At 28.2% G+C, this 16,472-nt stretch overlaps 1 protein-coding gene across 1 annotated transcript; it reads right to left on the reverse strand.

Annotated features, from left to right (window-relative positions):
* Window positions 1-6,561: 6,561 nt before the first annotated feature.
* LOC101205811 (ethylene-responsive transcription factor ERF014) lies at window positions 6,562-7,529 on the reverse strand. The gene has a single exon (XM_004140929.3). It carries the CDS (start codon window positions 7,444-7,446, stop codon window positions 6,841-6,843), a length of 606 nt encoding a protein of 201 aa, XP_004140977.1. The 5' UTR covers window positions 7,447-7,529; the 3' UTR covers window positions 6,562-6,840.
* Window positions 7,530-16,472: the final 8,943 nt, after the last annotated feature.

Genomic DNA, 16,472 nt, shown 5'->3' on the forward strand with positions numbered 1-16,472 from the left:
ATATTTAATTATTTGCATCTTTTTAATTACTTGACACCCATCTAAAATATGAAATGAGTTATTTTTAAATGTGACTGAGTAGTATTTTCTATGAATTTATTAATTCTTATATACATGAAATTTTTCATTAGACACCTATGATAGAGATTAAAATATCAAATTTTAATATCTTAATATTCTTAAGATGAATAAAAAAATCTTTTAGAACAAAAATAAATTTCATTTTTCTAATGGCTTCTATGCAACCCATAATTATCAATTCATGCTTAGGATTTATTTTCTTCGATGTGAATTGAAAACCATGGGACATTTAAAAAATACCTAAATAAAAACTTTGTTTTGTGAACCTCTATAATTTAGTTTAAAAGATAAAATTGGGTAATCATTTTATGAGTGTTGTAGGGTGTTAACACCTTCCCTACACACAAATGACTTTCGAACCTAAATCTCATAAATTTACATAGACCATCTTTTTTTCTTTGGATGACCAATCACACCTTAATATGGTTTGTGGCGGCTCCAAAACTATTTATTTATTTAAATAAAATAAACGATGGAGGCCAGCCGCTCCGCGTCGCGATCACGTCGCGACAGTGCATTCGAAAGAAGAGCAATGATATAGATCATGATTTCCTAACAAGTGAGAATTGCGTTTAGCTAAGCAAGTGGCTAGAAGTGACAATATAATCTTATCGCCAAACTCATCCTTCACATACATTACCGAAAGGATATTGTGTATGGCAATAGTACCGAGAGATTGTCCACATTAATTAAGGATAAGTTACTAATAAAACATTTAAGATGATTAGAGACAAATCATAGCTTAATTTTATGTATTTGCATCCCAAAAGGCAAAAGCGCTAGATTGCTCGCCCTAATTCTTAGTTAATGCATGCTTTGTATCTCCTTGAAGTATTAAAGTACAAATTATTATGTTTAGACAATTAAACTTTTCCTTCTTCGCCATGCTTATAATGAGTTCATATTCCATTGTTCCATCTCGTCATGCTCACCTTGGACTGTCAAGCACAGTAGTGTAAACAATTAGGATATTTAGTATAATGTTCATAATCATACTATACAACTTATATCGCATGATTCACTGCGCGATAGGATAAATTAGGAACTTAAATTCCTTGTGTTCAACCCAGGACTTACCAGGAAACCTTTCTTCGCTTACACTTGGACGATTGAGGGAAAAATTTGCGCTATAATATTTATTTTTATCAATTTAGCAATGCATGAGTAAGAGTGTACTTTTTATCGCATCACCCTATTTAGTCGCCTAATAGTGAGTCACTCATGTTAAATCTACAAGCATAATACTTCTAAAAATGAAACACAAACTAAAAAGAAGCATTAATGCGATAAGAATTATAAGTTAGTCTTCTTATCAAGAATCTATCATATATCTTAAACTACAAATAACACAATAACAGATGAACAGTAAAGAAATGATGGATTGAAAAGGCATAAATATACATTATATTAAAGAATAAAGGTCTTCAGCCACTTTACAATACAAACACATAGAATGTAAAGAAATACGAAAATAGAAAGAGTAGGAATGACATTTCAAGTTAGGGAGAGATGGGGAATAGGATCTTCATCTCTTAGACCTCAAGCTTATACTCGTGAACTGGCCGGAGAAGAGAAAGAAGTCCTTTACAGACGGTAGAAATGTTATTTCTTTCCACTAACTATTTAGGGCTTGGCCCATTTGAGCACTGTTTTGGCTCATGCAAGCATCTTGTGGCCTATTTAGGCCTCTTTTTCTTGATGGTGAATGGAGTATGTTAGTGTCGAAAGTTGCCTATTGTCAAGTGATATCAACTCCATCTACCACTTTTGTCTTCTAACAAACCTCTTTCTCGCCTACTTATAGAGTCTTCTCGTGTAGTCTCTAGACGAGTTTCTTTGCGATTCACTAACTTCTTCTTTTGTTCATAACCTACATTAAGACACTCAAAACAGGGTAAAACAGGCATGAATGCTTATGTAAAGTGTATTCTTAAATATTTATGAATTTACAACATAAGCTACGCGTTTTGACACATTTCATATGCATTTTGGTCCCATTATTCTAAAAGGCTATAATAACTTGTAGTTCTACAAGTTATCAAAAGCTACGTCGACGAGGCAACATAGTTGAGACCACCGAGAAAGAGGCATTCGATGACAACATTGAGGCTGAGACATAGCTATGTTGAGGTCATATGAGAGATCGTTGATGAGCGCGTCAGTGATTGCAATAGAGACAAGAGCAGCGCAATCCTTGATGTTGTCTTTGTTAATGAAAGAGATTTTTAGGAGAGAGGCTAGGGCTTGCTGATGTGAAGAAGAAGAAATTGAAGGAGGTTATTCTTGTTATTAAAAAAATCCATATAGTAGGCCTAATGGTTCTCTTTTTGTTATATGAATTGTAATTAGTTTATATTTGGTGGGAAACTTGTAAAAATGACAAAACAAGTTATAATAATTAAGTCTATAGCAAACATAGTTTATTATTTGCAAAAATGGCAAAAACAAAGCTCATCCCACACATCAAAAGGTAAAATGTCACAAATGCCCTCATTACTAATATACGTTTGATACACCTTATACATGTCTGATACACCTAATATCTTTGGTACACTTGATACTTCTTGATACACCTAATACATTTGATAGATACCTTTGGTGCACTTGATACTCTTTGATACACACCTTAACCATCTTGATACACACAATACTTCTCGTTACACTTGATTCTTCTTGATACACTTGATATCCCTTAGACCTTGATACACCGCTGATAAACTTGTTATGCTTAATTGGTACACTCAACAAATTTGATACATTGGATGTGCATGATATGTTTGATACACACAATGCATTGTAGATATATTACTTATACATTTGATTGATAAACTTGTTATGCATTGTAGATATATTACTTAGTATTCTTTACTTATACATTTGATTGATAAAATACAGTTGATATGCTTGAAGTTCTACTTATACACTTGATATACTATTGATATACACTAGTAAACTTGATTCATATACTTGATAATGTTTCATTTTACTAATATGCTTTAACAATATATTGTTGATATACTTGATAATGATACGTTAGGTTATATCATTTATATACTTAATAATACTATTATGAACTGCATAAAATTTTAAAAAATGAAAATCACGTAATAAGTATATCAACCAACTAATACATAGAATATAAGTATGTCACAATACTGGTATACAAAACTGAGACTAAGTAAAACCAAAATAAAATCGATGTAAAACAATAAAACAAAATCATTTAAAATCATATTCAACTTAAATTACACATCGAAGAAAGAAAAAAAAATCACAGATGAAGTTAAATTACTTTGATCAATGCAACGATTATATTTCATATTGCAATTTTGTACTATTGATATTCTAAAATCAAGAACAAATAATTTTTCTCGTACAAGAATAAATAAATAAAATACTACCCATCCCAATTTTCCTTTTGTAAATATGTGTAAATTTTCCTAAAATTATCCAAGAATAGAAATGAAACTTTTGTTCAAAATAGAAATAAATATTTTAAAGAAAACTATTATGGAAAGTAAAAAAAGAAAAATGAAAGTACATACAATCAATATTTTGCTATTTTTTTTAAAATCACTCATTTTTATATACAATTAATTTTGTAAAAAATTAAGCCAAAGCAAAGAACTCAAAGAAATCATGTTTGTAAAATTTTTAAAAAAAACAATCTATATATAATTTAAAAATGAGTTATTCTATTAAAATACTAAAAATCCCATTATGAATATTATGAAGGGCAATTAATTATAAGTTGATTTAATGAATTATCCCTTAAGTTTGTCTTAATAAGGCCAAGGCCACATCATTAATTCCACGCTCTGTGTTGGATCTAACTTCCAAAAATGCCTCTCTCTAAGAACAAAATGCACGAAGACATATATGATATATATCATTAATTCTAGATTAGCAATGTACTAAACAATAAAATAAAATAAAAGTATAGGTTATCAAAGTAATTTAAATTGAATAATAGGAAATAATAAACAAAATCTCGAACTTTGAATATATGCTTTAGAAGGGCACATGTGATGATGTGTCATATTGCAACATTGGAAATTGTCATTTCTGATCATGTGCTATTTTCCACTTTTATTTTTTTTTTATTTTTTTGGGGGATAAAATGCTCTTTTCCTTTTTCCATTTTCAGTCTCATTTCATGTTATATGGTATCCTATGCTTAATTATATACCTCATTCAACCTTCAATATTTTCACTAATCTATCCAATTTTCTTTTTTCAAATCTATTAGATTTTGATTCCCTACTAACAAAAATGCTTTTACAACTTGTGATAACAATATTAGAGTTAAATTGAAATTTCTAATTTTAGTCATCTTGTTTGACCTTTTATTAATAAGAAAATGTTGAAATTTGTATTTTTGATGAGAAATAATATAAATATCCATCCACATGTCCCCTATACTTCAAATTTATGTGTTTTTAGTTGTATTGTGATCGTCAAACTTTTCCACTAAATCTTTAGGTAGGATATTTCATAAAGCCTTTAATGTTCACAATATATATGACAAGTGAGTGTAATGATATATGTGATTAAATGACCGGCTACTCTTCAAGATTTTTTCGAGGTGAACTCTAATGCGATAATATTTAAACGAAGATACGTAAGAATTTGAACATTATTTGTGTTACAAAGCTTTTGAAACTATTGCTTTTATATGAGGTCGGGTTTGTCCAAAGCCTTTAAAGCACGTTTACCTCGTTTCCTAGGTTAAAATTTATTTACTTATTATTTGGAATATATCTCTTGATTATCCAAAACACGATACGCGAATGAAGTTCAAGTCTGTACATTCCACATACAATTATTATTTCTGTTAAAAGTTCTCTTCTAGATAGTATGAGATTCAATACTCAAAACCAGTTTCTTTTAGTTGGTTTTTCTAAACGTGAGCAGTGTGAACTATTCCATATGAAAAGAGGAATTCATCTATTTTAACAAGTAGTGTGAGTTTTCTTGATTTTTTCAAATATGAAACCTCTCAACATAATTATTATGTTGCTTATGATTTGGCTTACTATAGTGAAGGTTTTATTTTTCAAGCAATGTGGCTAGTAAACAATACCTTCTGTATGCTAAATTCTACTTGTTGATTTTACTATCTTTTAAGTTCTTTTGTTGTTTGTCTCTACTCTTATATACTAACAAAGAGACCACCTTAGGTTTACACATTTATGACATTTTTATCATATCCAAATCAAAACATACTCGTGAACTAGTTAAGAAGAAGTTATTCTATACCGACAACCAAAAACCTACGATAATTTGTAAGGAAAGACCAAAACTTTAGATATTACTAAATAATAAGAGAGAAAAAATGGGATTGATTATATTTATTTGGTTTTTGAAAAAGAAAGATAAGGCTGAGAAAGAGTGTTGATTTTATGATGACTGTGAAGTGAAATGAAACGTTATGGGAAGGATTTCATTCATGAACTTTGAAAAAAGAAGAAAAAGAGAAAATAGGAGAGAATGAGTAATAGACTAGATGCAATGTAAAAGACAACACAACAAATAAACACAGAATGGGACTCCATGACCCGTTACCCAACATAAAAACTATAAACTTCAAAAACAAAATATAAACATATCATGTGCAATATTCAAATTATATCTCATCAGCCCCCACAACAAAAATTTGTCTAGTTCTAAGGCTGATTTGATACTTTCAGTCTCTATTTGGACCTCACCCTTCTCTCCATTTGACTCTTTGCTTCACCATTTTTTGCAAAAATAATAAAAAGTACCACTTTGCTCCACTCACAAGTTTTTGACCAATTTTTTTCCGTCTCTAGTACTACTTTTATACTAATCTATCTTATTTGTTCAAATATATAATTAACTAAAATATCAATCCACATGATTCACTATATAATTAACCATACTCTCAACGCTAATAACTTTAACTTGTGTCATTCGGCAATGTTTAAAAATGTAAAAGAGCTAGTTACATATACATTTTGAAGTGGTATTAAGAAAGTCATTGTAAACCAATACAAAAGAGGTCATGCAGCAAAGTGGTCACGTTGTCTTTTTCTTGTTAAGTATGTGTCTTTCTCATTTCTAATCCACGGGAGACGATAAGCGAAACCTTGACGATATATATTTAGTAAGTAGTTCTGACATTATATATTATGACTGGTTTTTTGAGTTTCAAAACCTGCCACCGCCCAAAACACACACCCATTGGAAAACACAACTTTGAGATAATCATAAACCGAAAAATACTTCATGAATCAATGTCAAACAAGACACGTTTAAATGCAGCCACTGGTTTTGTTGCATTGCATTCACAGGTTAAATTACAAATTTATAAATTTAATGTCTAAAGTTCCATTCTATTTAAAGTTCACGGATCTACAAAGTTACAAACATTAACTAGTATTTTATATTTAGTACATCAATCAATTTTCAAACAAATTAGATACCAAATAAAATATTTAAAGATCTATTAAACAAAAGTTTAAAAGTTCAAAGAATTTATTAAATGACTTAAAAAGTTTAGGGATAATATTTGAGGGAATACAACAACAAGGTATGAAATCCAACAAAAAGATCAACCAACCCAGAAAAATAATCTGTGGCTGTAACCTATATTTATGTATTATTATGTAAAATTTTACTTTTGTCAGTAGTTTTGTGAAACAACCTGAGGAATTCATATAGAATGAATATGCAAAAAAATTGTAAAAAAAATAAATAAACAAATAAAGTCCATAGACGTAAAAAAAAAAAAAAAAATCAGCAGAAGCTCCATAGACGGATATCACTTTCTTCGTAAAAATCATCAGTAACGGGTGGATCAAATAGAGTCCAATCCATCATTTGCCCAACATACTTAGGAGAAAGTATTTCATCAAAGTTGAACCACGACGGGTCCGACATCATAAACGATTCACTATTTGACGTTGACGAGGAAGAAGAAGAAGAGGAAACCAATGGCGACAACGGTGGGACATCGCTAGATCCCGCCATGTTACTTTGAACATTGCCATCAAAAAACGCGGTGTTGGCAGCAGCTTCGGCGGCAACTCTTTGGATGGACTTAGGAGACATGACATTATTATCATCAAGAAAATTGTGAAAATGAGCAAAGGAAGAAGAAGAGATTGGAAAATTTAGATTGGCGGAGGAGCCTTTAAGACACAAGAGGGCGGCATCGTAAGCTCTTGCGGCGGCCTCGGCTGTAGAATATGAACCTAACCATATTCTTGTCTTTTGGTTTGGAGCTCTAATTTCAGAAACCCATGAGCCCCAACTTCTCATTCTTACTCCCTTGTATTTCTTTTTACTTGTTGGGACTGACGTTGAATGATTGTCATCATTTCCTAATTCCTTCTTCACCATGTTGATGAGATATATCAAAATGAATAAGCTTTCTTTGTGAGCCAATGCTTGAAAATGTAAATGAGTAATATGAATATTTGAGGGAAGGGGAAATGAAATGAGTGGTGTATTTATAGAGAAGGAGAGAGGCTAGATTTTTGGTTTGATTAATTATTTGACTTAGATTCCTAAGTGAATTATGTTTAATTTGTAGTGTAAATAGTTTGATTTACAAAACACACGCAAATCGATATGGGTGACAGATATTTTTTAGATTAAAAAATATATAAATAGAAGATTTGAAAACCTAAAATCTAAAACCAAACCTCATTTGTGTTTGAAAGGGAGAGGGAGAGGGAGAGAGAGAAAAGTTAGCAATAACTCTTTACTATTGAAGAAGTCAAACTTAGAGTTATATTTACGTTTATATTAGTGAGGATTTTTATTATTCTTTTGTTCTCTTCCTTAAAAAGGAAAGAGAAAATTTGGGAAATTAACTCTAACGAAATCTAGTAATTTTGAGGGGAATTAATGTATAAAAACTAAGCTTCAACTTTGTCCATAAAAATACATATCTATGGTTCTTAACTTTAAAAATATTATAGATTAAAAATACTTTGAAATTACCAAAAAGAATTTGAGTCTTTGGAATGTGTCACAATGACATAATTAAAATGAATGTATGGTGATTTAAATTTATTTTTAGATTTATTGTCACAACATTTCATGACTCAATAAATATCTATCTAAAATTTTAACAACTTACACTTCAATCACATTTTTTAATGGTTATTAAAGTTTAAGAATATATTTTTTAACTAAACACAAAGTTTAAGGGTATTTTCTTGTATTTTAATTAAAAACATGATAGAAAGATATAACTCAGGAATATATTTTTTTCCTTAAGCTAATTTTAAAATTTTGGTTCAAGATTTCTAAAAGAGCAAAATTATTAATTATTTATTAATGAAGTTATGCTACTAACAAAAATTTAATATTAATGATAGAACAAAATAATTTTATTTTAGTACGACAAATGGAGAATGATATTTGAAACAAGACATCTTCGTTTTCAAACACAACAATTATACAAAAATATAATTTTATACATATATATATATATATATATATATATCATCTGGGCAGAAACCTTAAAACAATTACAAAAGTGATACTGATTACTCTGTTTAGAAACAAAATAATTAGAAAATGAAATTTAAACAGAAATAGTTTATGATATGGGATAATATCTAATGTTACTCAAGACAGAGATCTACTATATATATTTAGAAAAGGTAGAATAGGGAAATGAAAAGATAATTAAAATGGGGGTATAGTGTGTGTGTGTATGGTTGATTAATTATTGCATGAAAAAGAGAGACATATTATTAAGGATGCTGTGGATGTAGAGGCAGGTTCCTGGATCTTGCAGTTTTTAGTACTTTTGGCTCTGTAAGAAAATATATAAGAATGAAAACAAAGACAAACAAAAAAGAAAAAGAGTTGGAGAAAATGAAGAGAGAGAGAGAGAGAGAGATGTGTATTTTATGTGTGGAGTTGCTAATTCTAAGTAAAACAAAATAGATAGCTGTTGCTTCACTGGCTAATTATATAAAGGCTTATGGATATAGATTTCTTGCCCTTCATGATATCAACCGCGTTTTCTTTGGTTTGGTGAAAAACCCTAACTAAATCCTTCCACTTCCACTCTCACTTTCATCAAACTTTGAATTTTCTGTAATGCTTATACTTGTATTCATTTCCGTTTATTTTGCATGTTTGATGTACTATTTAATGGGTTTGATTTTAGTCCTTTCATTTATTTATCATCGCAATAATAAATTTAAATAAAAAAAGACACCACATGAACATATTTTCAAACACTTTATAAAGAAAATATTAAAGAGATTGTGTTATATATATATATTAAAAAATTGATTATATACTAAAGTTAAAAAGACTAATTTCACTCCATTCTTAACTTTGCACATTTTGAGAGTCTAAAATACCATAAAGTAGAACACAAGTTGGGAAGTAGGGACCAAAAATAAAATTATAATGTTGTGTATCTATTTAATCCATGCAATTCATAAATTTTTTTTAATTAAAAAGTTAATAGGCTTTAAAAGTATCACAATAATAGAAAGTTGCATACAACATAATACATGAGTACTTTATAATCTCCCGATTGTATCTATGAGCTAAAATTTTGAAACTCGAGAGACTAAACATGATTTGTGATAAACAAAGAGTTATTGATGTGCATACATACCCCATATTAGGTTACAATTTACACATAGGATTCTAACTCAAGAGGTTAAGCATAATTCCTTTTAGACTTAGATGTGAAGGGTTGAAAAGCTCACAAGTACACACATTGTCCATAAAATCAAAAATAAATTCACATGTGAAGCATAAATTGGAATTGAAAAATATTGTTTTTATAATAGAATGGAAATTCAAAATTTCCCAGAAGTTTCATAAGTATAGAATACAGCTCTATGATATTTGACCATATAAATGTCCTTTAGTCTTTGTTTAGTTTCTCACCCTATTTCCGAACTATTAATTTAATGTTTATAATCTATTTATTTAATGAAGTTAACAAAAAATGGGATTAATAATTGTAATTAAAGGCAGCTGTATTTAATATTATATTGAGCAACTCTTCCTACTTGAAAGAAATTTTTTTGAGGAAACCCATTATATCATAGGTAAATATGAAATTGACCATTATTAGTTGTTTTTTTTTTTAATTTCACATTGGAAAGTGAGTCAAAGAATTTAAAAAGATTTTGTTTTTGCGCAAATTTTCTTTATATTTGTAAAGAATATTAAGGCCAAAACCATAAGAATAGAGCCATCCTCATCACAAATATAATTAGATTCTTTTTATTACGCGTATTTAAAATTATAGATTTTATCACATCTATCATTATTCTGAGGGTCAAACTATAACAATATAGATAACAACAATATGAACTAATTTTTATTTTACTATAATTTATAAATATTTTAATTTATTTTGCTACGGTTACGAGGATCTATTTTCAATTCAATTTTTTTAATTGAAAATATGTTAATTTTCATAAATTTAACAAACTATCAAAATATTTAGCGCGTGTGTAACAAAATGAAAAAGTCTATAAAGCTGACAATTTCTTAAAAAAAATTCAGGTTTGTTCTTTCTTAACATTGTCTTCTTTTCTTCTATTTTTTTTTCTTTTCCTCTATTGCAATATCTTTTTCTCTTCTACAATTTTTTTCCAATATTTTTAATATATTTTTCCTTCTTTTTCATATTCTTTCTTCTGCAAGTTTTCTTTTCCTTTTCATCGCCTTTTTCTCTTTTCATTTCCATTGCCTTTTTCTCTTCTTTTGTAATTTTTTTTCAAATTGTTATTTGGTTTTTAAAGATTTTGTGTCAAATATAAAAGATCGAGAAAAAAATTATTGGAACATTGGATTGTCAAATGTTTTTTTTGCGAAATTTGAACAACCGTGTACCAAATGTAAACGATCGTGTACCAAATTTTTATCAATATCGTGTGTCAAATCTAAACAATAGCATACAAAAAAATCTTTAAAAAAATCGTTTAGATATGACTACTCAAATTTAAACGATTGCGTGTCAAATCTAAACGATCGCGTACCAAAAAAATCTTTTAAAAAATTACCCAAATATAAACGATCATATATGAAAGAATATCAAATCTAAACGATCGTTTCACAAATATATTACAGGTTGTATGTCAATTAATCACTGGACATTTTTTGTATTTTTTATTGTGGACTGTGGACTTCTTTTGTTTTCGAAATTATTTTGGAGTTTTGTTATATTTTTTAAAAGATATCGTGAAAATATTTGTCATTATACAATTTTTAAAATCTCAAATTAAAACTTTTTCTATTTTTTTAATTATAACATAAAAATTCAAACATTTATTTGGATTTACCAAACATAGAAGAAAAATAATCTAGAACCATTTGATTTCAATATAACATAACCATGAAACTATTCTTGTTAATGGAAAAAAAAATGACAAAGACAATTTTTCTTCTTCTCCATTTCTTTTAAGTCCATTAATTGTGAATGTTATTAGTGATTTTGGTCCAAATAGCATACTCCACATCAAACAAAATGTTACAAAATATAAAAACAACCTACATGAGGAAGATAGCAAGATTAGGGTTGAAGTGGTAATCCCTCACTCCATAGTTATTTTTCTATCTAATAGAGGAGGCACACTCATATTTGATCTCAACTTTCACAAAATACTTAATGAGACATGTCTCATGCATGCTCATTCTAAAAGATTATTTTAGGTCGACAATATGACTAAGAGAAGGTGTTTAACCTTAGCAAAGGCTATGACGATCAACCCCTAGAAATATACTAAAGGTGGAGTCCAAAATGAGATAAGGTAGGAAAAATGGTATGAGGCTCGATATTATTTTCTTGAGGCCGACACAAAAATTTATATACTAAATAAGGGATGTCGCATAAAAAATCTAACCCTAAGAATGACGAATAAAACAAAAAGATAGTTCAAAAACCCTAATGGTAGAGAATGAAGTCAACAATCATTATACATATATGAATTTTTCTTTTAAAAAATAAGCTCATTTTAATACTCAAACTTTATACTTGCTATTATACATTTTCCAACTTAAGAACGAGAATTTATATGAACAAGAACCATAGAAAATTTAAAGTCAAGAGTAAAGAATCGAATAATCAAAACATCTATAAGTTATACACGTAATAGAAGTGCATTTCATGGGCTAATTAATTTTGAGGGATTTATAAACAACATATTAAATGATTTTCAATGTAACATTAGATTATTTATCACACTTACATCATTAATGTGCGAAAACAATATACACTTGGGAATAGCAAATGCAAACAAACAAAATAAATAAACATAAATGAGATTCCTGAAGCCTCTCTTTGTTGAAACAGAGTATTTATATATATATATTTGTGTTTCTTGAATAATGCCCAATCAGGTGGCTGACACTATGATTCTACACCTTAATTAATTGAACTAATTATGATGTTCTTTTGTTAATAAATTGAAGTCACATGCCCTTTTTTTTTATTAATTCTTTTTCTTTATTTAATAGAAATGGAAAAATGTCAGAACATGCAAGAAAGTGTTGTTGGTTGGCTTTTTTTTTTTTTGAAATTGTAAGGAAATTTCATTCACAAAAGTTGATGGAATCAATCCCATCATCAACTTCATCTCCAAGTTAAAGCAATGTGAGTTGTCTGTGGATGCTGAACATTAGTTTGATATGTTACATTTGAAAAATATTAATTTTGACTAAGCTCTTAAATTATTATCTTGGTAGAAAACATAAAAGCTCTCTCTCCTATTTCTTCCACTTACCTCTTTTTTCTTGCCAAATTCAACTATAGGTAACTTTTCATTTTGGGATAATGTTGCTTTTGACTAAAAAAAGAGAGATGTCAAATCTAGGTGATGTTAAATTATAGAGTAAAATATGATGTCTTATATGTACATACGCATACCCTATACAATATTAGTGATCTCATACATGTCTATAAAATTACTCATAAACAATGACACTTTATTATATTTGTAAAAGTAATGCTTGACTACACTCATTTTCATGTAGCGTCCTATCATTTATCACATTGAGATAAAATAATAACTAGTCCATCTTTAGTAATGAATTCATCTTTTGTTTTTGGTTTTTGAAAACTAAACTCTAAAATCTTAAAAGTAAACTACTTATTTTAGTTTTCAAATTTTGGTTGATTTTTTAAATTATTGGTAAGTAGACAACGAATAAAATTTTTGGAGGTAGAAACAGTGTTTATAGGTTTAATGTTTCAAAATCAAAATTGATAGACTAAATAATTGGAAAATGAGTTTTTAATTAAAGAAAAAAATTGGCATATGACTTGTTTTTAGGTGGGCTAAATGGAAAGGAGTGTAGTTAGTAATTAAATTAAATTTGGCTCACTTTTCTATATTTGAAAACTAAAACCCTTAATTTTAAAATTTATTTATCAACCATGTAATAGGTGAATTCTTGTTGAATAAGTTGGTTTGAAATTAACTCACAAAAATTCTTATTAAATACTATAGGAAATCAAAATGTGATTGGTATTATAAATATTAGTAAATAGATTCATGATGTTACTGTCATTGCATATCACGTCACACTTGGTTGTGCATGCACCTCAACGAAATGAGTTATGCAACATGACTTTGAGCATTCCCCACGTGTTTAAACCTCAAAAAACTCAACTTAAATCTTTCGGCTTTGCTTAAGTGTTTAGTACCTTAAATACTTATACTTGATTCACACTTTAGACGATAAAATATTATTTTGAGGTTTTTCCTTACCAAATAATTAAGAAATATAATGTAGCGAAAGAATAAAACTTAAGTTTTTAAAGCATTTTACGTGCATCATTACAAATATTGTAATAACTTACTAAGTTTTTTTTTAAAGGAAGATTTAGATCTAATAATTATTTTGTTTTTTTTTTATATTTAATTTTTGGTTTTTAGAAAGCTAATTTTGGTTTTTTGTCTGGAAAAACAAAATACATGGTTACTATTTTAATTTTCTGTTTTCCAAAAAACAAAAAAGGAAAGAAATGTTTCATATTTATTCTTTAATTTTATAAACTAAACAAAAATTATGTTTGATATCATTCTTTTCTTTAAAAATGAATGAATTTTTTAGTAAGAGAATTATTGCAAATAATAAAAGTTCAACTTGAATATGATAAAAAAATAATTTTCAAACTTAGATAATTAATACAATTAATACAGTTACGTTGGAGGGTCTAATTTTAATATTTGAATAAATATGAATGTTTATTTTTGTTTTTGGAAGAGAAGTGTATAAAAATATAAAAAATTAAAAAATTAATTTTCATTTAGGTTTCATGTAAAAAAGGTGTTTAAAAAATAGCATCATCTAAGATTTGAACCAAAAACACAAAAGATAAGTGTTAGCTAACCACTCGACAACAAAATATATATGCATATTCATAAAATATAAGTACATAAAATATAAACGTCTTTCATTACGTTGTGATCATCTATCACTCAAAAACGATAAAAACACCATTTTAAAAGTTATTTTTTTTCTGCTTTCAAAATTATTCCATCAAATTTTCGTAAGTGTTAAAAGAAATCAAATAAAAAATAAAAAGCTAAAATAAACTTGTCTTTTTTTTTAACATAGGAAGCATTTGGGCGTGAAGTGAGTTATTATAATATGTGATTATTCTAGTATGTGAGCTATAATAGTTTGTAAGTTATTATAGTCTGTGTTTGTGGTGCAAATTATTATAGTTTGGATTATTATAATCTATATTTGGGAAAATGAGGAAAAGTAAAATATGGGAGTGAGGAAGAGTGACATATAAGAGAGACGGGGTGAGCGATAGTGAAGGGAGAGTGAGGAATAGGAAAAATAATGAAAAAAAGTATAAGTCTTAACATGAAGTGGACTAAAATAGTCTACTCCACTCTTTCATAACATGAGGGTCAAACAGCCTCTTAGAGGATAGATTGCCTAAATATTATGATTATTACATGTCACTCAACATAGATTATTTAATCTTCCAATATGCCATTGACCGATTTGTCTAAACAAAGAATGTAGTTGATGCATTTTCGAAGATACTTAGTCTAGTGAGTGTGGTTTTCATTAAAATTATATTTTGTCGCACACTTTAATTTCTAGTAATGAGTTGTTTTTAACTCGGATGCACATGTTTCATTCCTCACTAACCTCTAATTTAGGTCATTGGAATTTTTGTGGGAGTTTAATTTCCAAACTTAGATGTCCTCTACTCTTATGTGTGAATTTTGTAAGAGATTAGTTTCTCTCTAATGAAGTTTATTTGATTGTTTTTTTTAAATTCATATTTTGTTATTATTTAAAAAAGTTATAAATATAACAGTCATATTTATTATTCTCAATGGTTCAAAAGTAACAAAGTTAGCGTTTATTTCAACGTTAATTTGTACAATTTTTCTTTTTTTTATTTTTTAACTATGATTGAAGATTCGATCTTTTATACATATAATTGTTATCTTAAAAGTAACATTTAAAAAATTGTACGATATAAAAAGATGTTTACTACGTTAAGAAAAAAATGTTTAAACAATAAGCTATGCAATCAAACTAACTCTACTTTGAGTTTGCAATTCTTGTTTTTGAAATTGTATTTGTTTCACTGCAATTTCTTTACTATGAATTTTCAGATTTCTTACCTAAAATTTTGAATCCCTAATTTCAAAACTTTTTCTTCATATTTCATACCTTTTGATTTAAAATTTGAAAATATTAGTGGACAATCAAATTAAAGAAAATAAAAGATAGTATTTAAAGATAAGTTTATAATCAAATAGTTAAAACATATATATGAATAGGAATTGCATATATGCATAAACTAGATTAGTATTATTACTATATATATATATATATATAAATTAATTCAAATTTGAAAAACCAACATCTTTGAAGTTTGAGTATATTTTGTAGTATATAGTTTGATGGTTAAGAAGCAAGAAATGATTTTGAAAATGGGAATACCAAAGACCCTTTCCCCATTAATGAAGATGCAATGCTTCTTCCCTTAGAATGAAAAAGCTGTCTAAGCGGTTCGCAATAATGTACCAAGCTTCCGTACCTTGCATATATATTGTATTCTTTTGTTGGGTGTAAAATGATGAGATATATGTAGTGAGGAAGATAGAAGTGTAAGTATAATTAAGAGGTGGCACATGGGCATCAAACACCAATTTTTTGTTTGTTTTCCTCTCTCAATAAATGAAAAAGAAAAATGATTGGATTTTGGATTTTGGACTTTGGATTTAGGATTAGGAGAGGATGGGGGAAAGTGCAGTGTTGGTTCTTAAATTTTTGAGAGATGAATATTATGTTGGAAGATGAAGAGGCAACACCCAACACATCAATTCAAATCCAATCATACCAAATCTCCCTCTTTTTTTATAATTAAATGTTTGTAATAAAAATGTCCATTT

Source organism: Cucumis sativus, chromosome 6 (genome assembly GCF_000004075.3).
Source record: "Cucumis sativus cultivar 9930 chromosome 6, Cucumber_9930_V3, whole genome shotgun sequence".
Lineage (NCBI taxonomy): Eukaryota > Viridiplantae > Streptophyta > Magnoliopsida > Cucurbitales > Cucurbitaceae > Cucumis > Cucumis sativus.